Source organism: Vicugna pacos, chromosome 1, assembly GCF_048564905.1.
Source record: "Vicugna pacos chromosome 1, VicPac4, whole genome shotgun sequence".
Taxonomy (NCBI): Eukaryota; Metazoa; Chordata; class Mammalia; order Artiodactyla; family Camelidae; genus Vicugna; species Vicugna pacos.
In genome coordinates this window covers 30,304,675-30,327,226 of record NC_132987.1, presented here as the reverse complement: position 1 = coordinate 30,327,226, position 22,552 = coordinate 30,304,675, and the positions used below count along the sequence as shown (strand labels likewise).

At 35.5% G+C, this 22,552-nt stretch overlaps 1 protein-coding gene across 1 annotated transcript in view; it reads left to right on the top strand.

The window, feature by feature from the left end:
- The first annotated feature begins 613 nt into the window (after positions 1-613).
- The window catches only part of GPR149 (G protein-coupled receptor 149), a 58,416-nt gene continuing 36,477 nt past the window's right edge, over positions 614-22,552 (top strand). The window contains exons 1-3 of the mRNA XM_006202830.4: positions 614-1,630; positions 2,509-2,701; positions 7,843-8,300. Coding sequence (XP_006202892.2) covers positions 614-1,630; positions 2,509-2,701; positions 7,843-8,300 — 1,668 coding nt within the window. The remainder of the gene's footprint in view (positions 1,631-2,508; positions 2,702-7,842; positions 8,301-22,552) is intronic.

The window sequence follows — 22,552 nt, the reverse complement described above, 5'->3', positions numbered from 1 at the left end:
GAGCTGACTCCTCCTTCCTGCAGCTCAGAGGATCACAGGCTGATTGAAGAACACAGCAGTTCAGATGGGGAGCTGTGCTCAGTGTCTGTCTCTCTCTCCCTCTCTCTTTCATTCTCTCTCTCTCTCTGATCCGGCAAAGCTGAAGACTACCTGATAATTTCTCTGCCTTTGAATTCAGCTCTGGAACCAAATGCATCATTTTACTGCTCTTAAAAACTGAATAGAGTTTGATTACCTCAAGCTACCAGCCGCTTTGCTCCATTAGAAGGACCCAAAAGGACCCAGACATCATTATTTTTCAATCTACTTGAGGAGCTTTTGCTTTCATGCCTGAAACTTGATAGTTTCAGGAGGAAGTTTTTGTATGTTTGTTCTTAATTGGAATGTTGAAAACTTTCTTATTGATGCTCTAAGTGGAACCCAATTTTAAAATATGAGTTGAGTCAGATTTAAAGGAGACTTGTCTGACCATTTTCTGCTGGACTGATGGGGGAACATCTTGAGGGAAACTTGGTAGGAGAAAATGAGATCTGATTTGCAACTAACAGCCATGCTTAATTTTGAGAATATTTACAGATTCATTGAAAAAGAAATTAAATATTGACCAAGGACAATGTCTGTATTTCTCAGTAATTTATCAACAAATGACTCTAGCCTGTGGAAAGAAAGACATAATTCGACGGACCTTTTAAATCCACCAGGAACCGTGAATATCTATCTTTTTTGCCTGACGTGCTTAATGACTCTTGCAGCCCTGGCCGGCAGCATTTATTCACTAGTTTCCCTACTGAAAATGCAGAACAGAACTGTTGTGTCCATGCTGGTGGCTTCCTGGTCCGGGGATGATCTCATGAGCGTCTTGTCGGTGACCATCTTCATCTTTTTGCAGTGGCCAAACGAGGTCCCTGACTACTTCCAGTCTCTGTGCACCACCTCTGCCTTACTATATTTATGCCAGGGCCTCTCGAGCAACTTGAAGGCGACTCTCGTGGTCTCGTACAACTTTTACACAATGCACAGAGCTGTAGGGAGCCAGGCAACCTCCAGAAGATCCGGCCAGGTGCTCGGCGTGGCGTTGACCGTGTGGGCAGCCAGCCTGCTGCTCTCCGCGCTCCCGCTGTGCGGCTGGGGCGCCTTCGTGCGCACGCCCTGGGGCTGCCTGGCCGACTGCTCCAGCTCCTACGTGCTGCTGCTCTTCGCTGTGTACACTTCGGCCTTCGGACTCCTCGCCGGCCTCTCCGTCCCGCTCACTCACCAGTTGCTGTGTTCGGAGGAGCCGCCGAGACTTCACGCCAACTATCAGGAAATTTCCCGCGGAGCTTCCACTCCAGGGACCCCTCCAACTGGAGGAAGAGTTCTTTCCCTGTCCCCAGATGACGCTCCGGGCCCCGCCCTGCGGTGCTCTGGGGGATGCTCCCCGACCTTGGACACCGTGTTTGGACCAGGTCTGCCTGCGAGGACCCGGCTAGGGCAGGAGCCCGGGAGCGGTGCTGCCGCTGTGGCTGGAGCCTGCAGGCGTGAAAAACGGGGGACTCTCTATGGCACCAGGAGCTTCACCGTGACCGTAGCGCAGAAGCGCTTCTCTTTGATCCTTGCTCTGACAAAAGTCATCCTTTGGCTGCCCATGATGGTAAAACTGCGGTTGCTCACGGGTGCGCGGGTGTGTGTGCAAGACATACGTATGAGTGTGTTTGGGGACCAGCATCTCCGGTTTGGAGGGTAACCCAGAGACGCGCAGTTAAGTCCGCTTCCAAATGTGTCTCGCTCGGTTTTAGAGAAGCGCTTGGAGGAAGGCAGTTCACGGGTTGGGCTAGTAGCCGTGAAGCCTTTACTTAACGGCGGGGAGCGCTTTCAAGTAAGGGAGACTTCGTTTTCCTAGATCTGTCGTGGTCAAGGGTGTTCTGTCTGGGAGTATTCAGAAAAGGAGAGCGGTAGTAAGAAGGTTGGTTGGTTGGTTTTTCCCCAACCTTGTCGTGCCCTTCTCTCTGCTCCATTCCTGCCTCGTAAGGACGCCGCCTATCCCCAGCAGGGAGAGAGGTGAGGGGACAAAACAGGCTTTTGTTCAAGCCTCCAGGAGGAAGCCCAGCTGAGAGGCAAATGGGTGGCACCCTGCTGTGACAAGTTTGGTTTGGCTGAAGTGAGGGGCCAAAGATAGACAAAGGCCACCCGGAGTGCCCAGTGCAGATTTCTTGCCTGTTTTCCGGGGTAGCATTGCTCACATTGTGAACTGTGTTTCCTTGATGGAGACTTGAGCTGGCAGCTGGCACAGACCAAGCACTCAAGAGTGGAAACCCTCAAAGCCCTGAGCAGTCTGGAGCAGTGGGCTTCCTCCCAAGGGATCCCAGTAGTTCACCACCAAAACCAGGAATGCCAGTCCAGGAGCAGAGCTTCTGGCTTTCAGGCAGGAAAGGGGCGTGGAGAAGGGAGGTGGGCAGCATGCTTGGGGGAAGGCTTGGCACAGTGGAAAATGTTGTCTTGGCATAAGACTGAAGCTCTGTACTTTTGCAGATCCACATGGTGGTCCAGCACATCCTGGGGTTTCAGAGCCTTCCCTTTGAGACATTCAGCTTTCTCCTAACCCTACTGGCCACCACTGTAACTCCAGTGTTTGTCTTGTCCAAACGCTGGACACACTTGCCCTGTGGCTGCATCATCAACTGCAAGCAGAACAAATACACGGTGGCATCTGACGGGAAAAAACGTGAGTCCTAGGCAGTGAGGTGGCTGGGACCAGTACACATACAGTCCAATACAGATAGGTGGTCTATTGAGAAAGTTGCCTGGGTAGTGAATCAAGAGTCCAAGGACAAATGAAATGGTAAATAAAGGGAATAAATTATAATGTGAAACAATTATTAGCACAATAGTGGAGTAAGTTTTAAATGAGGCAGGTTGAAAACAACTCTATGAAGTGCCTGTGCATTGCATAGTTATGTTCGGTAAGGAAAGGAGAGAATTCATTCAACACAGCATAAAGTCAGCACAGGCCCTTAGATGTTATGTCCTCCACAGCCCTTAAACCAGAACAGAAAGTAACCCCCCTCCAAGTCCACATATGAGAAGCCAGCATCTTTGAAAAGTTAAGAACTCATTATATTATAGCCTATTGTTATTTAGTGAAACAGTAAAGAAAAGCATTTTCATTATTTTGCTGCTTGTATTCTTCCAGGGTTTTGGAAAGTTTACAAAGTAAGCAATAGGAGTGGCCAAAAAAAAAGTTCCAAAACAATTTCAAGTGTATGCCTTTGCTTTTAGAAAATATCTACATATACACACAAACCAACAACCTCCAAAACACCTTTAGTTTCAAGAAAAGACGAAAGTGGCAGAGTTTGTTAGTGTATGTTCATCTCTGAATCTAGCCATGCCATGGGGGAAAAAAAGCAAAACACCTATGTTCTAAAGCGTATACCTAGAACAGGAGTGGGATCAAATATAAAACTCACTGGAGTGTAATTGTTTCTGTATGGAGACAGGAAAAGTTGATGAATACCCTGTATATTTTGACTCTGCCAGGAAGGAAAAGGATATATATTTTCTGTCATTCCAGACAAAAGATAGAATGTTCTACCCTTTAATAAATCCAAGATTGCATTATTGTATGCTGAATTGACTGCTCCATTAATTGTCTTTTTCTCAGAATATGCAAGGGTATTATTCTTTAACAGAAAAGAAGGAGTAAATAAAAACAGTTCATCTCAGAATATTTGAGGGCTGTAAAAACTGGCAAATATTAAAGTATATTCTGTAATCAATTCTTCAACAAGGTTATTATAATAAATATTAATTAGTCATGAACTGGTTCTTTTCCATGTATTGATGACAATTAATGTCCAGATATTTTTCAAATGACCAGATTCTTTTTAGTGTTAAGGATGCCATAAAGTTTTACTGTTAATAGATGCCAAGTTTATCTATGCCTTTAAAACAAAATAACCATGGAGCTTATAATAAGTATGTGCTTCTAGAGACTAATAACCAGAGCAACAGTGACACAGAAAATTAATAATAAATCTTTTTGAGACACATTAAAGAAATAGAATATATAAAAATCACCTACAAGCCTGAAAGTTCTACCATTCTATCAGATGTTAATAATTGTCACTAAATTAATGAACCAGCACCATCTTATAATATTTAAGATTGTAAGAGATACAAGGAGAGTTTAGGGCAGTCATTTTTTTTTTATTGTAGTGTAGTCAGTGCACAATCTTATGTCAATTTCTGGTGTACAGCATAATGTTTCAGTCATACATATACACACATATATTTGTTTTCATGTTCTTTTACATTATAAGTTACTACAAGGTATTGAATATAGTTCCGTGTGCAGTCATTTTTAAGAACTAAAGGGCACCTGTGTGGGAGCTGAAAACAAAGCAATACAATGGCTCTATCACTGTCATAGGAAGCATTCTACCTTGTGCTGCACAAGGTGGAAGAACCTACAGCAGGCCAGCAGAATCAACAATCACAGTAATATCTCATGTTTGAAATTAGAACCATGCGTTTCAAGATCATATTTTTCCTCTAAAATTACCATTGCCATTATTTGTATTTACTTTACAATTCCAGAGAAGGTGCTGAACTGTAAGCTCAGAAAGGCATGGCTTCAAAAATAAAATGTTGTGAGAAACATTAGTTTAAAATGGCTCCATTCTCTTTTGATCCCAGGCTGTGCCACAGGGAAATTCTAAGGATAAGAATGATGTGTTTTCACCATGTGAGGACCCACCATAAGTTTTCCTATTGCTAGGATGACACAAAAACAGAATTTTGAAGGGGAGGGTATAGCTTAGTGGTAGAGTGCCTGCCTAGCATACATGAGATCCTGGGTTCAATCCCCAGTACCCCCATTAAAAAATAAACAAATCTAATTACCCCCGTAAAAGTAATAAAAACCTAAAAAACAGAATTTTGAAACCCCAAAGATGGTTCATCTTCAGGTGGGCAGGTACTGATCCATTATGGTAATTTGATTTTTTGGAAATATGGCTCCAGTTTCATATTTAAGCTTTTTCTCTTTAACAAACTAATATTTCCCCCTTTTACATTCTTCTGCAGGGAACTCCAGAAGCAAGGAAGGGAAAATCATTTTTTCATAACTCATATTTACCACAGGTTCCTTTTGCTGATGAAGACATAATTCTGTATCTCATCTTCATTGTATGGAAACTGAGACATGCAACCAGAAAATGAATGTCACTAATGAAAAATAATTTGCAGAAATAATGATATTCTCCTGTTTCCAACAATAATCTGTATTACTAGTGTCTCAAAACAAAAATGGTTTTAAAAAAGATGGTTTTACACAGAGGCCTCAAGTGGCAAACATGGATTGGATGTGGCTTTCAAACCCATTTTGTTTGCATGATATGATGCTTTCTTTTTCAATTAAATAAACAGAATATGTTCTATAAAAATGAGATTTTCAGATTTAATTTTCTGACAAAATCAGAGAATCAGATGTCATGGTACTCTGAAAAATTATGTATATTTATAAGCTGATATAATTACTTATGTCTAAAATTGTCATTAGCAAGATGTGATTAAAGGCAAAAGACTAAAGCTAATTCATGTTTCTTCCAGAGTTTTGCTTTTCAGAACAGATATAAAATTTTATTTATTTTTCATAAGTGTAGAATAGACTTCAAAGGTTCCTGACTCTATCCTAATGGTCTCTAAGTTTCTTGTAAGTTATTAGTCAAATATTTTCAGCTCTGTTATGTTGTTATAACCTGTTATCTTCATTAGTTAGTCAGAATTTACCTCCAGTGTTAAGGGAAAGTCATTAACAAGAAATGTTTCTATTGGTTTCTATTGGTTTCACAATTAATGCACTTCCTCTAATTTTTAGCACATCCAGGACATTCTACTTCCATTAGCACATTTCTCTCATGAGTCTGATTAGCAATAAAGCAATTTCACATAGACGTTAGTAGCTTCAATTCTTGAGTCAGTTAGCTTTAAATTCAAATCTGTTTACCAGGTAAGTTATCTTAGGTAGGTTTCTTCTATCAGACTCAGTTTTCTCAAGTACAAAATAGAACCCATATGCCTTTTATTATGCAGGGTTGTTGTGTTAAATGACATAACCTATGTGCGTACCTGACCAAGGAATGCTCCAGTCTCCTACTGTATCTATAGCAATTCCACTCCCTTCTCATAGCCTAACTCTGACTGCCTCTTGCACCTGGTAACATGGAGACAGGTTCTCACTGACACATTCTGCTCAATCCTTCAAAAATCTGATTCATTTTTGCTTTATGTATTTCATAGTTATAATATGCAGCTAATGAAATATATAGCCACAGATACCAATTTTATCATATTGTATGACATCATATAATATGATAAAATTAGGATTTTTATGACAGTTTTTGTTTGCTTCCTATCCTTGAATTGACCACTTGTCACTTTATATCTTTCTTTTTTTAGCAGAAAAGGGGAACCCATCAATAATGAAAACACTCCTTCAGCTTTCACACTATTAAATTAAAAATCCTAATTTAACTTAACTGGACTACATTATTAGAAAAAGTGTGGTACTATAAATGAGACAGTGTATAAAACATTAATATCTGTTTCTACTTTTCCATTTTCTTTGCATATACATTTTTGTTTGTATCCTGGCTCAAACAATGAATATTTTGACTCAAATAATGAATGATATCTATTAATTCTATCTTTCAGTCAGAATTGGTTTGTAAATTTTCAGTTCTGAGAAAATTTTGGTAGTAGAATCAGCATGTGAATAACACTAGGATTATATTATAAAATGAATCAAATTTTACCTGTTGTTCTCATAGAAATTTTAGTTTATAATAAATTTTTTCCACCAAGGATAGCTAAATATGTGCTATGAAACACAGAGCTACCCAAGTAAAAAAAGTTTTTGAAATGAGCCATGTTTGAAAGATGAAAACCAAAACATGTATTACATTTTGTCTAATAGCTTCATTTTTAATACACAAAGATTGTCTAGTATCTAATGACATTTACACACAGTTGTATCACTTCTTTCACATTCTCACCTGTTATCCTACTAAGACTTTATACCATATACACCAAATAATAGTGCAATGTGTTGGATACCATCATAGTTCACCTGATTTAAACCATAGAAAGTTTTAATGCATTCCTGCTACACTCATTTTGTAATTAATCAGGTTTATAGACATGTTGTAAAGTGCTTCAGTTCACAGAAACATGAATCTATACACTCTTTTTTACAATTCATTCCAAATTGATTCAGCAATATACATGTTATTTTTAAAGTTTTAAAGCTGTATTGCAGCAATGTCTAATTTTCAATGTTTGCATTTATAAGCATATAAATGTCAGGAATGATAAACATCAAAATATTTAAAGCAGTTATATCTTGTTGGCATTGTCAGCTGAATAGCTCATATAATATTAAGAGCTTCTTAATAATTAATTTCTGGCAAAATGAAATTTATAAACAATGTATTTTATCCCCAAATAAAGAAATGTACAGGTAATTGGTAAACTGAAGGAGCTTAAACTAAAACCGAATATACATGAGACTTTTCTAATTTAGGGTTAAATTTTTCTTACCAAAATTTCTTTAAAGACATCAAAGTCTTGGGGTTGTATGTATTTCAAACCCTTCATTGTGTAAGTTAGGGCCAGAGTGATGAGATGGCTTGAATTCATGAGGCATAATTGCTTTGTGTAATTGACAAGAAGTAAATAAAGATAGTTTTAAAATTTATACTAATCAAGTTGAATGTACCTTCCTGTTTTTATCAACTTTGTATATCCAACTGCTGTTTATATTTACCTTTCTAACCTTGGAACTTTGCTTTTGTTTTCATATAGCCAAAAGGAGATGCTTTGAATTCAATCTATCATTCCAACAAAGTTATGGAATTTATAAAATAGCACATGAAGATTACTATGAGGATGATGAAAATTCTATATCCTATCACAACCTCATGAACTATGAGTGCAAAACTTCAAAAGACTCTCAGAAAGACACTCATAATATCTTCAATGCCATAAAAGTGGAAGTCAGCACCACAACCTCTCTGGACAGCTCCACACTAAAAGGCATCAACAAATGCACAAACACTGATATTACAGAGGCTAAACAGGATTTCCACAATGAAAAGAGTGTTGATCCACTGCTTTCTGAAAAAACAGAAGGTGATATTAAATATGAAGAAACCACCTTTTTAGAAGGGCCAGAAAGAAGACTGTCTCACGAAGAGAGTCAGAAACCAGACCTTTCAGACTGGGAATGGTGTAGGAGTAAATCAGAAAGAACCCCTCGTCAGGTACAGTAAAAGTTGTTCTTCCTGTAAAATTAAAAGTGAGACCAAATATGACAGCATGAAAAAAAAATTATCAGTTGCTTATTTCATTCAGTCAAGTCCAAGGTTATTTCCACTTACCTCAATTACTTTCCATAATATTAAATTTTATTTCAGTGTCCTTGAAGGACTTCTAAATTTTTTAAATTAGTTGCACTTTCATTCATTCAAAAATCTATATATTTTGGGATTGGCAGAGTTACATAGGCTCTTTCAGAAGGGTAGAGCATTCTATTTTAACCTCAAGTAATCTGTGTAAATTCAGACTAGACTCTCAGAACTTATTTCAAGTTAATTAACTTGTAGGTTTTATGTTTTTCTTTGCCTGAAAAATATTCCACAGTCCTCAAAAGATGTTTGAGGGCAAATATTTATACAACTAGTGGTGAAAAGGTAGTCCTGTTGCAACTATAATGGAGAGCTTGCCTATTTGTCTTGCTGGAACTAGTCTCTCTGTTACCCAGCAAGGAAAAAAAGATGTATTCTAGAATACACTCAAGTTAAGCTTTGCAAAATCCCTGCTAAATGTTCTGTCCTTTTAAGGGTGGAAGAATGGTTTTATAATGTTTTATATAAGTGAAAGCACTTGCACTTTAATCTCATCCCTTTCTTTCCTAGATTCCAGCCTGCCTAGAATGATGACGGGTACTTCTTATTTTATTGAAACTGTAATGTGATATTGATACAAGATTCTTCTTTTCTCCAGACTCATATCTAATAATTAGTTGCTCTTGCTTTTCACACTATTGATTTACTAGCAAGAAAAGCCTTTTCCTACATAATTTAATGGAAATCAAAGTCCACTTGCACCTAGCCTCTGAAATCAAAAATATAATTCTACAAATATCTGCTGGTAACAATGCATTCATTGATCAAAGTATGACCATATAACACTATGAATATGAGCAGAATAATCTGAGATTTGCTTTGTTCTCCTCAGTTAATTAAAACTATTAGTTTTATTTTGATATTACTGGTTTTAAAAGTTGGGTAATAAAACAAAATATATTACTAAAATAATTATTCATAGTGTTTAGTGATGAAGCATTTCAAAATCACTAAATAGTTGGCATAAATTTAAAAATACAGTGAAAAGTGTATTACTTACAGGGCACAATGCTCAGTATTTTCGAACAATGTGGTGCCCCAGCTTAGATGGGAATTCCTACAATATCATTATCAATTTGTTCCTGAATAATCTAAACCTCCTGGTTTTCTTGCTCTTAAAAATTAAGTAATCTATCTTGAGTCTTGTTCATGCTTTTTTGTTTTACTGTTTTGTCACAAAAGAATGTTTTTCTAACACAATATATTGTTTAGTTTTGCTTATTTTGAGCTTCTGGAGATGGTATCATTTCTGGGACTTGCTTTTTTCCCACTCAACATTACTTTAAATGACTTAATTTTCTAGTGCATTTTGTCAAAACATTGGGAATTACCATTTGAACGATCACAACTTTATAGCTCTTATTTAAAATTTTTCGTTATAGTTTAGAGAGTATGATCAATTAACTCCATTAATATTAATACTGTTCCTGCAAAGAACAAGGAATTCAGGAAACTAATCGAAAATGATGGTTGTGAAAAAAATGATTAGTGGTAAAATAGATAATATAATATTCAGGAAAGGTAAAATTTATATTTTCAGAAACTAATTGAAATTAAATGAAATACTATCATAAATTTAAACATAAAAACAACAGTAAGAAATCGTTAACCCATGGGCTATTATTGGTATGACGTTCTCTTAGCAAAATCGCCTATGGACTTCAAGATTAACATTATAACCAAAATACATTTAGGCTCGAAAAGCTTATGAGCATTTTTCCTATGACCAAAGGCTGGTTTTTAAACTCTTGTCCTACTCTTCATCAGCAGATATTTGATGGGAGTAGATGGTAACTTTGAAAGCATGTTCATTTTATCCTTTTCTTCCAAGTTTCTTCCTTGCTCTGAAAGCAAGGTTACTTACGTATCTTACAGTGATACATTCAACTGTGGTAGACACTGCAGTGGCTCTGTGAAAGCACTGTCTCTTTAATTTCTATGGTTGTACTTTCAAATACTTAGGCTCAATTTATCAACTCATATGTAATGGTACTACTTTAAATAGTGTGTGTTTTCTGTTCTCAAGCTTTTAAAAAAGCAGATTTGAGTTAAAATATATTTAATGAGTTCTACTGTGTTACTACAATACACATTGCTTAATTGTTTTTTAGAGTTTATGTGAGTAAACAAATTCTCAGTATATCTTTTTGGAAATCCTGATAGGAATCAGAGTGTCAGGTCAAGGTTAAATTATAAAGAAAATGGTAGTAGAATGGCTTCAGTCGGTTTAAGTATGATCCAATGAAATTTATCAGAGGTTGAGTGTTTGTAAGACTGAAATTCAGTGTTACACTTAGCCACACAATCACTTCTTCTTGGACCCCTAGAAGGTAGAATGTTCCCCAAAAATAAGGTTAGAAATGTAAGAGTTCTTCAATTACAGAGTTTTAATGTTGCCATGGTATGAGTGTTCCTCACATGAAGCAGTGATTTTCCAGACCCCAAAGTTTTGTCTTCTTTAGGAAATTGTACTTATAAAATGATTTAGTGGCTTGTAGGTAGTCACTCTAATTTTCTCTTTTAGTATTAAGCTCATTAAATTACCCACTGATTCCATTTCCTTTTCTTTTAATGTGTTGTCCAAGAGCTCTCAAGAGTCACTTATTTATTACTGTAAATCTGAAACAAAGTTATGTTGTCATTATGCCACTTAGTCCCATTTATAATCCTATCATCATAGCATCTGAAAGATGAAAAGCCCTCCAATATGCCAGTAGAATATAGAAAAACAGATTCTGAAACTATCCTTCTCAAATGAGAGTCAAAGTAGAAGAAAGTGATAGATTTTGCATTATTTTCTTTTTTGTTGTTGTTTTTGTATATTTTATATTGAAGTATAGTTGATTTACAATGCTGTGTTAATTTCTGGTGTACAGCATAGTGATTCAGTTATACATATATATATTCCTTTTCATATTCTTTTTCATTATAGACAATGACAAGGTATTGAATACAGTTCTCTGTGCTATCCAGTAGGACCTTGTTGTTTACCTATTTTACATACAGTAGTCAGCATCTGCAAATCCTGAACTCCCAATCTATTCCTCCCCACCCCTTTCACCACCAACCCCGTAATCATACATTTATTTTCTGAGAATCTGTCTCTGTTCTGTAAATAAGTTCATTAGTGTCCTTTTTTTTTCTTTTTTCAATTCCACATATGAGTGATATCACATGGTATTTTTCTTTCTCTTTCTGGCTTACTTGAAAGTGATAGCTTTTGAATTAGCTGCACAAACCACTCAGTATAAGAATAGGTAAACCAGCAAGAACTAGCTTTAAGTCACCTGAGAATCAAAGAAATTTTATTTTTATTTTAAGGAAGATGTTTTAGCTACTTAAAAATAGCTTTACAAATCAAAATTGTGTTGTTTGCTCACAGAATTCAGCAGCAACATTGGTTTCTATAATCTTGTTAAAATTATTTCTTTAAATCATTTTCATTGAAAACTATAGAAATCAAATGTCAGTCTAGACTATTTTGAGTTCTTTAGTTTGAGCTTCTCAAACTTTAATGTATACAAATAAGTCAAATGGGGATATTATCAAAATGTAGATTGTGACTGAGTGGATCTGAGGTGGGACCCAAGATTCTGCATTTCTAACAAACCTCTAGATGACTCTGGTGCAGCATCAAGTTCTATCTGAGACCTACAGAATCAGTAATGTGCATCTGAACCAACACCACTTTAAGAAGTACCTAAGTTAAGTACTTCTTTTTAAATATTACTTTTTAAAATGTAAGAAGTACTGCTTTAGCATCTAACCACTAGGAGATGGATACTAGTTTAAAGATCAGGGCAAAATTAATTATTTCCACTTAATATATATGCCCCATAAAGAATACCCATACCTCTTTCCTCTCCCTGAAAGAGTGCACCTTCTCTTTTCATTTAAAAAAATAAACTGTTAAAAATTTAAGTCTGGCATGAGATGTTAGTGTTTCCTATGACATTGTCAGCTTGATAATTGCAAATGCTTAAACCTGTTCTCTGAGTAATTTTTGACATTGTTAACTGAAGTGACATAGGAGAAAAACTCACTTTTCATCTCCTATTTGCAGCCTTAAGGCAAAGAGGTAGCCTCATCCTGACACAAAATGACTGTCTAGATATTTTATATTTAGCTACATCCATTTGTTTGGAGTGGATAGTTCATTACTCACTATTCAGAGACCTAAGAAATTGTTACATTTCTGTCTTTTAAAAAACATTTATAATCTTTATTGTTTTATGATTGTAAGGCAATATAATTATTGTAGAAAATTTAGAAATTGCTGATAAGCGAAGAAAAAACACCCACTTGCTACCACACATTGTTAACCACTGTTTACATTTTATCATATAAAACTTTAGGCTCTTTCCTAAGCATATATTTTCACTTTTGACAAAAATGAGATCATATTGCAAGTACTGTTTTGAAATCTGCTTTTCTCCACTTAAGAGTATAATTTTCACCTGATTTAAATTGTTTGATCCATTTGTGTAATTATCTGGTATAGTTTAGGATAGCTATGTAGAGTGTGGCTTAAAACTCATTTACGGATGTAAAGTTGTTCTCAAGTATTTAAATTCTTGAAAATTCAGACTAAGGGAATTTTATTGTAAACTAATTTGAATATTTTGTAACACATTTTGTAATCCTCACAGCACATGTTATTTGCTGAAATGAAGTAAAACTGAGCTGTTAAACTGTTCACTCTCCACGGATTCAAGGGGATTAGCATTGGATCAAAGCTTGTGTGGAATCCTATAATTCACTCTTTAAGATAAGGATTCTGTCAATTTTCTCCAAAAAGCTTTATGGTTTAAGGCAGCTTTAAAGGCTATGTATTGGAACCGCCTAGTTATGGCTTGAATCTCTTCTACAACTCCTACTGAGTGTTATCCCTTACTTGAAATCAGCTAGCTGGAAACTTACTACACTTTTAAAATTTTTATTGTGAACTAATTTTAGAGTTACAGAAGAGTTTTAAAAATAGTATGTGGAGTTCTAATATATCCTCCATCCAGCCTTCACTAATGTTAACATGTTACATAATGATAATAAGAAATTAATAATTAACTTATAAACCTTATTTCAGTTTTGCCAGTTGTCCTGCTGATGTCCTCTTTCTGGTCCAGAATCTAATCCCCGATCCCATACTGTTTTTGTTGACATGTCTCCTCAGACTCTTCCAATCTATAGCAGTTCCACAGTCTTTCTGCGTCTTACATGACTGGCACTTTTGAAGACAGTCAGCCATTTGTTTTGCTTGTTTCTAGTATATCCTTCAGTTTGTAATTATCATATGTTTTCTATTGATTAAATTGAAATTAGGCATTTTTGACAAGAATAACACAGAAGTGATGTTTGCCCTTCCCAGCACATCATAGCAAGTGGTACATGATGTTGATCTTTCTTACGATGGTAATGTAAACTTTGATCACTTAGTAAAGATGATGTCTGCCAGATTTCTCTATCAACAGTTACTATTTTTCCCTTTGTAATTTATAAGTATCTTGTAGGGAGATATTTTGAGGCTATGCAAATATTGTTTCCTATCATACTTTTTTGCCCACTAATTTTATCATTAATTGATGAATCTTGCCTGCAGCAATTATTTTGTGTAGGTGATTTTCCATTTCTATAATCTTCTGTGTTTATTATTGGAATTCTCCTATAAGAAAAAGTTCTCTCTTCTGTTTACCTGTTTATTTATATCAGTGTGAGATTATAGATATTTATTTGAATCTCTAGGTTATAAGCCATACTATTTTTATTTTATTACTTCAGTTACCTTAAATCTGGCCATTGGGAGCCTCTTCATAGTGATGCCTTTATCCATTCAACATTCCAGCCTCATCTTTTTTAGCATTTCCTTACTTGTTAGCAGTACGATATTCCACCCTCATCTTGTATTTTCCCTGATCCATCCCTAGAATCAATCATCTTCCTAAGCAGCTGTGGTTTCTTTTATTGGAGAATAGGATTTAGAAACCAACATCCAGGTGCTAGGTACATGATTGCTACTGAGGTGTCTTGCTTCTAGACCCCATCATTGAACGGATCTAGGAAATACATATACGTATGCTCATGTACACATCTGTCAATTTCTCTGGATGAATCATTTAAAACCATGAGTTTATACTGAAATCTTCAAGTCTAATCAAATACTTCAGGATTCATTCATGCCCTTCCCTTTTTTTTACTTGTTACTTCTTCTGACAGTGAGAAAACTGGTTCTCATTCTCTACAAATATATGTACTTATCTGCTCAATCCTGGTATACATATAAAGTAGTTCTAGCATTGCTAACCCACACCACTGTGGGAGAGAATACTAACTAGAATATAATAGTTATGTATAGTTTTTTTTATCTTTAACTTTATCATTTATAGTCACAATACAACCTTCCACATTTAGTTAGGTTAGTTATTTTCATTTCTATTCCCTTCATTTTGTATTACATTTTGAGTTCCTCTCACATGCTTTTTCATTTTGATTATTTATGTTTAAATATGTGAAATATGATAATGTTTCCAAGAGTCAGAACTACAGAAAAGTATATTTTCCTCCCTCATTCCTTTTTTCCTGTTCCCATTTTCCCATTCTTACTACCCTGTTTTCATCTATCCCCTGTAAGTAGCCAACCTCGTAGTGTCTGGTTTAATCTTACTGTATTTCTTTTTGCACAAAGAGTAGATACATGCATATCTTCTTATATCTTCTTCTTCCTTACATATACTCTTTGACATTTTGCTTTTTTCACTAAATAATATATCCTAGAAGTCACTCTATATCAGCTCATAGAGATCTTTCTCATTCTTTTTATAGCTGCACAATAACCCATAGTGTGAATACTATTGTTAATTCAACCACTCTCTTATATGGACCTTTAAATTATTTCTAATATTTTGCAATTAAAAACACTATTGCAGTGAATAACCTTATGCATATATATTTTAATGTTGTTGGAAGTACATTTTTAGGATAAATTCCTAGAATTAGAATTTCTGGGTCAAAAATGTAATTTTGTGAAAAATAGTCATAACAGTTTGCACTGCCTCCAGCAATGTATAACAGAAGATTCTTTTCCCTCCCACCTCAGTAATAAAATATATTATCATGCTTTTTAATTTTCACCAGTCTGACAAAAGAGAATTGCTATCTGAGGATTGTTTTAAATTGTATTTATGTAATTGTAAGTGAGTATGAATAGTTTTCATTTGTTTAAGAGCCTTACCTCTTTATTTTTTGTAAATTGTCTATTTTTATCTTTTTCCATTTTTCTATTGTGTTTTTGTCCCTTTATTCTTCAATTTTTAAAAGTTCTTTATCTATTAGGAATAATAGATCTCTGTGGTATATATTGCAAATATTTTTCCCAGTTTGTCATTTGTCTTTTAACTTTATGTGTAATTTTTGGCAAGCACAATTTTAAAGATTGTTCATAGTAAAATCTATCAATCTTTTATTTACTTGCCTCTGGATTTTGAGTCACAGTTGGAAAGTCAGCTTTAAATGGAGTTCACCCAAGTCTTCTTCTAGTACTCGTATGGTTTCAGTTTTTTCATTTAGATTCCAGATCCATTTGGAATTTATTTTTGTATTTGGTGTAAGATATGAATATAATTTTATCTTTTTCCAAAAGTTTATGTATTATTTTTTAAAAGAATTCTTTTAAAGTCAATTATTACCCACAGTGTTTTGAGATATAATTTTTATCTTATGCTAAATTTCCATATTTACCTGGGTCTATGTCTGGATTTTCTGTTCATTTCCACTATTTGTCTATTCATGCACTGGTATCTCACTGCATTAATTAGAGAGGCTAGTATATTATAATGAATTTTAATATCTGATAGTCCCAGTCTCCCCACTCCCCGTATTTTTTTTTCTTTTTCAGGTTTTTTCTTGCTATTCTTGCATGTTTATTTTCCATCTCCAATTTGTTTTCAACTTGTCTAACTCTGTAAAAAAAATCTTTATCAAGATTGTGTTAAGTTTATGTTAGTTCAGCAAGAACTGACATCTTTGTAATGTTAATTTGTCCTATCCACAAACGGGGGGTGTCTTCCTATTCGTTCTAGCCTACTCTTGTACCTTTCTCCTGAAAGATTTTTTCAAAAATTTCCCTATAAGCTTTACACATTTTTATTAGGTTTGTTCCTGAGTATTTGATCTTCATTGTTTTCATTGTAAATGAGGTTTTTCTCTACCATCATGTCCTCTAACTGGTTATTGTTTGTGTATATTAAAGATACTGATTTCTGCCTATTAATACTGTATCTGCTACACTACTGAATTATTTTATTATTTAAATAAAACCATTGATTATCGTTAATTATCTAGGGCTTCCTAGATATACTATCAGGTCAGCAACAAATAGAGGTAGTTTTGCCTCTTTATCAATTCTTATGCCTCTGTTTAATTTCTTCTTTCTGCTTGCATTGGCCAATACCACCAGGACAGTGTTGAATAGTGGAAGAGACAGGGCAATCTTGCTTTGTTCTTATCTTATTGAAAAGTTTCTGATGCTTTCCCGTTAAGGAAAATGCTGGTTCTCACTCTCACTACTTTATAAAAGCAGCTAATTTAATCTTTTGATGATGATGATTATGATGATGACGATAATATCTAATACTTATAGAGCACTTGCTACGTGTCACACATAGTACGTATAATTGCTCACTTAGTATTCACAAGGACGATCTAGTAGATATTATTACCCAGTTTTACAGATGGAAAAAATGAAGAACAGAGAAATGAAGCCTAAAGTCTATTAGAGCCTGGGAGCAAACTCGGGCCATCAGACTCCAGAGACAGTCCACATATTCACCACCATAACTGCTTCAGAGAGACTGTTTTGATGGTTAGCAAATCATTTCTTCCACTATTGTAATCTATTCTCCTCACACAGGCAGATTAATATCACCTGGGGAATCTTTAAAAATGCCTTAACCTACTCACAGCAATTCTGATTTAATTGGTTTGGAGTTAAGATTCGGGTATCAATGTTTTGTAAAACTTTCTGTGTGTGGACATTTGCAAAACACGTCATCAACAAAGATCTTATACTTAAAATATGAAATTTATAAAGAACACCAATGAATCAATAAGAAAATGACAGACAACCAAATAGTATATGAGCAAAGGTTCAAACTGGTAATTTACATAAGAGAAAATCCAAATAGCCATAAACATATATAAAGGTATACCACATCATTAAGAATATGGAAATCTTTTTAAAAATAGCAATCAGAGACCACTGCACACCCACAGGAACAGCTAAAATTAAAAAAATCTGACAATGCCAAGAATTGAGGGGAATATAGAGCAACAGTAACTCTATATGAGTAATTGCCTGTGGAGTAAGCTGTTAAAACCACTTTAAAAACAGTTTGGCAGTAGCTAAAAAAGTTAAATATTTGCATGCCTTAGGCCCCAGCAATGCCATTCTTGGATATACACCCTAGGATTGCACTGTCCAATACAGTAGTCACTAGTTGCATGTAGCTATTTAAATCTAAATTAAGTTCTAAATTTTTTAAATTTAAAATTCAGTTCCTCAGTTGCACTACCCATTCAAAGTGCTCAATATCCAGATTTCACTAGTGGCTACCATATTAGACAGTACAAATATCAAAGATTTCCATCACTGTGGTGCTATTGAACAGTGCTATCCTAGAACATGTTTATATTCCTGGAGCTCTTTTTGTAATAGCACCAGTATTTAGGGATACACCAAAAGTCCATCGACATTAGAATGGATAAATAAATTGCTGGATATTTTTACAATAAAATACCACAATCAGAGTGTATTTTTCATGAAGCCAAAGATGCTTAAACTTCAGGCACTTTGCTTGCCCTGATCTCTTCCTAGGCTGGGAGGAGCCCTAGCAATGTACTCATATGGACAAATGTTTTTTATAAAATTAACGAACGCAAGACTTTTCTGTCCTTTTTCTTAACGAACACAAATAATATAAGCTTCAAGCCCCTCAAAAACTTTTTCAATCCCTAACCAAAAAAAAGAAAATGGAATTTAACATATTAGAGCTACACAAAATGTGAATGAGTTTTGCAAATATAATGAAAGAAATATAACAGAAAATGAGAACACACTCAATGATTGCATTTAATAAAGCTTGAAAGCAGATACAACTAAATTAAATGGTTTCGGGTTACATACAAAAATGGTTTGCCATTTTTACTAAAGATACATACAAACTCTTCCTCCCAAAGAAGAGTTGGGAGGTGATTATCACAGAAGTCTGAGCAGTGTTTGTCTTTAGAAAGAGGGTAAGCATCAAAGTACACACAGGGTCCCCTTGGGTGCTGGAAATGTTCATTTCTTATCTTAGGGAGTGATTATGCTCTTTTATACTCTCTGTTTATTCTTCATGCTGTCTTGAACATGTGCTACATTTCACAATTTTAAAGAAGTTAAAAGTAAGTAAAGTTTGTCTAGATGATTCTGATGAGCACCCATTGCCTGAGGCCTCTCCTCACACCCTGCTTCTGCCTCTTGTGCACACCCAGAACCATTCTGTTACGTCTCCCACTTGCTGTTAAGCTAATGAAATGTGGTTATCCAGTTCTTCACATTGCCATCCTTCCTTATCTATGCTTTCCCCGTGATAAATTAATTTACAGTAGCTCATAGCCCTTTAATCATGTAAAGCCTAGAATCAAACAGAACGTTCAAGTTGTCTTTTCTTCTTCACTCTATGAGTATACTTCTCTCTCTTTTTTTTAATGCTGATTCTTTTTTCCTTTAATTTTTCAGCTTATTATTTATTTATTTATTTATTTTGGCAGGGGAGAGGTAATTACATTTATTTATCTTTAGAGGAGACACTGGGGATTGAACCCAGGACCTTGTGCAGGATAAGCATGTGCTCTACCACTTGCACCATAGCCTCCCCCTTGAGTACACTTCACTTAATGCATCTGAAGGTCACTCACTGACTCAGCAGCCATATCACCCTGCTCTGTGTTTAACATCAGCTGACACCCTTTAGCCCTTTCTGCTCATGCTGCTGCTTAGCCATTTTACACCTTTGTTGTCTGTTGTCTAGACCCAATTATTTTGCTATCCCTGTTCAGTTTTGTCTTGTTCCATTTAGTCCACTCTTCCATTACTTTCAGTAACTTTTTCTAATGCTATAAAAAATGCTTTCAGATGCTGATTTTAAGATCTGACTTCTAAATTGTAATTCCCAAATTTGTATCACCCATGGATTTAACAAGTCATCCTTCATGTTTTTATTCAAACTGTTGATTAAAAATGTGAAGCAAGACAGAGCCAAAGAAAGAGGCCTGCTGTACACTACTAGAAACAAACCCCTCATTTAGTCTGGTTTATTTAAAAACATCTTTAGCATTGTGGTTGCAATTGTTATTAATCTCCTTAGTTACCCTTGCAATCAGTATATTTTTACCCTCTCTTGTTCACATGGATATTATTAAGATGTTATGAGATGCCATTAATTAGTTAATTTATTCAATAAATATTACTAATAGAAACACTATGGATGTAAAGATGTAAGCTCCCTGCCTTCAGGTTATTCAGAGCCAAATGTAGGAAGCTGCACCTCAGTAAGAAAAAAGGGGAGAGAATACAGACAATGCATTTTTAGACCATGGAGGATGTGCAGTTAAGTCCAGTAACCCTGAGGAAGAAAGGAGTTTGTCTCATAAGACATCTTAGTGAACTCATACTGTGTTTCATCTTAAATCTTTCTTTTTTTTTCCTCTTGGCTCTCAAACTCTCCTTTCATCAGTAAATCTTAGAAACGTCCCAGGAATTGGTATAAATTTCACTTGTCTAGTTTGTTGATTTCATTTCTTCTCATTTGAAAAATGAGAAACATTTGCACATTTCCAGTGTTCAATTTCCCATTTGCTTAAGCCATGTTTATACAGCACCTTTCCCTAGTAACTCTGAGTGTGATTCTTTTGAGGGAGAAATCTTGCACTACTGCAGTAGCAAATTTCTCTCTTATGTCTTGCTTTAAATTGTATTTCCTTTATCCTCTCAAGTTTTTTTTATATATTTTAGAATTATTTTACATAGGACACAAGCAAATTAGGATCTGAGGATATCTGCTTTTTCTGCATCATCCCTTCACTTGATGGCATTGGCTGTAAGCAATGGCCCACTCCTTTCTTTGATTTTCAGACCTGAACATGTTTCCAAAGGCCTTTTTTGTTGCCCTGAGTATTTTCACAAGCTGCAGATCATTTTCTTCATTCATCCTTCCAAATACTGATCTTTCCATCTTTGGTGGTGAGTCATTTATTCTATAGGTCCTCTTAAGCCTGACCTGCACTGAATTTTTAAGATGCAGTCTTTTCTTCTTTAACTGCATCACTTATGATTACATAGCCAGAAATGTAATTCTGATGCTCATATCTGGGTTTATTTTTTGGTGGTTTTATTTTTTCAAATTAGGCTTATGAAAGTTTCAAGGTACACAGATGACTATGTCCAAGTTTTCTCTCCCAGATAGTATGTATTCTAGGAATTAACAATCATTTTTCTTTTTATATGTCCAGCTCTTCCAATTTTGCCAATAATTTCCCCTTGTTGGTCAGAATTAGAATCTAAGAAACTGAACCTTTTAACCTCCTGTACCCTCTGTGAGGTGAAACTATTGGCAAAGCAAGGCAAAAATACGCTAGATGATCGGCTTTAAATTTAAAAATACCTTCAAGGAGAATCATCAGAAAGCACTGCCTTGCCTCTGGGCAAACATAGACACTCTGCCTTCATGAATATCCCTCCATTCAAGAGCTATTTTTCCTGTATCTTAAGCCATGATTTAGAAAGCTAAATCCCGTTTACTGACACTATCTGCAGAGCCAGAACAGTTTTGAAACAACCACTAAATTAAAACCACTTACTATCAAGTCACCAATGTATGATAGTTACCTGTTCTAAGCCATATAGGAATAAAAGGGCAAAAACTTTCAAGAATTTTAGAAAATAACTAATTGCTGTTTTCATTTCATCCTTCGAAGAAAGATAACTTTTGAACCAGCCCTCTCTTCCCATGAATCAGACAGCTCTATGTGGTGAAATGAGGGCTCAAACATGTGGATCATCCTGTGAAGAAACATAAATTCAGTAGTATTTTAGTGTAAAAGTCCAGGAAGTATCTTACCAACATCCATTCATTTTGGAGCAGGCATCACTCTAAACACAATGACATTTAGTACTCTTTGTTTTAATCATGGATTATAGCGTGTTTTCACTCTACTGCTGATTAGTTTCTAAGGGATGCTGTGGGTAGAGCAAGGGCTTGGGAAACAGGCACGTCCAAGTTGCCTTGCCTCTACCTTTCTGTCCTCCTGTATCCTCACAGATAATACAGGAAAATAATAAAACTGATGCTGTGAAGGTTAGGTAAGATAGTGCATACCAAGTACTAATTTCAGTGTGTGATGCACAATAAGCACACTCATTTGATACTGTTATGTTATTCACTTGTTGATTCATTCAGCAGCTATTCAATGAATGCATACCAGGTGCCAGGCACTATGCTTGGTGCTGGTGACAGAACATTTAACAAAACAGGCATCCTCTCTGTCATCATGGCGTTAATTCCTAACATAGAAGACAAAAATTAAATAAATGAGTATTTAATGTGTAGAGGGTATAAGAAGAATGTCTAACTGAAAACCTGGGAAAGGCTTGCCAGAATGTAAGGCATTTATTTAAATAGAGACCTGAAGAACAAGCAGGATTCAGCCATGCAAAATGGGAGAGAAGAGGTCCAGGAAAAGATCTGTCAGACTCCGAGGGCTATCTTCTTTGCATAATTCCCTCATCTCTATAATCTTACAATAAAGGAAGGAGGAAGTTAGACAGACATCCTAAATAGATTCCCCAAATCTACTGAGTAGCTTTAAATTTCTCTCAAAGGCATTCAAGATTATCTATAAAACACTCCAGGATTTTTATATAGCTATATAGAGCATCAGAATGACAATCTTATAAGAGGGACATCTAGAGGACTTTAATGTGGTGCTTAACTCACTGGTTGTGTTAAGCTGTGGTAAGCTCGCTGGTTTCCACTGGAGAGCAGATTTATTGACATGGCTTTGGAAGCATCAGTGAA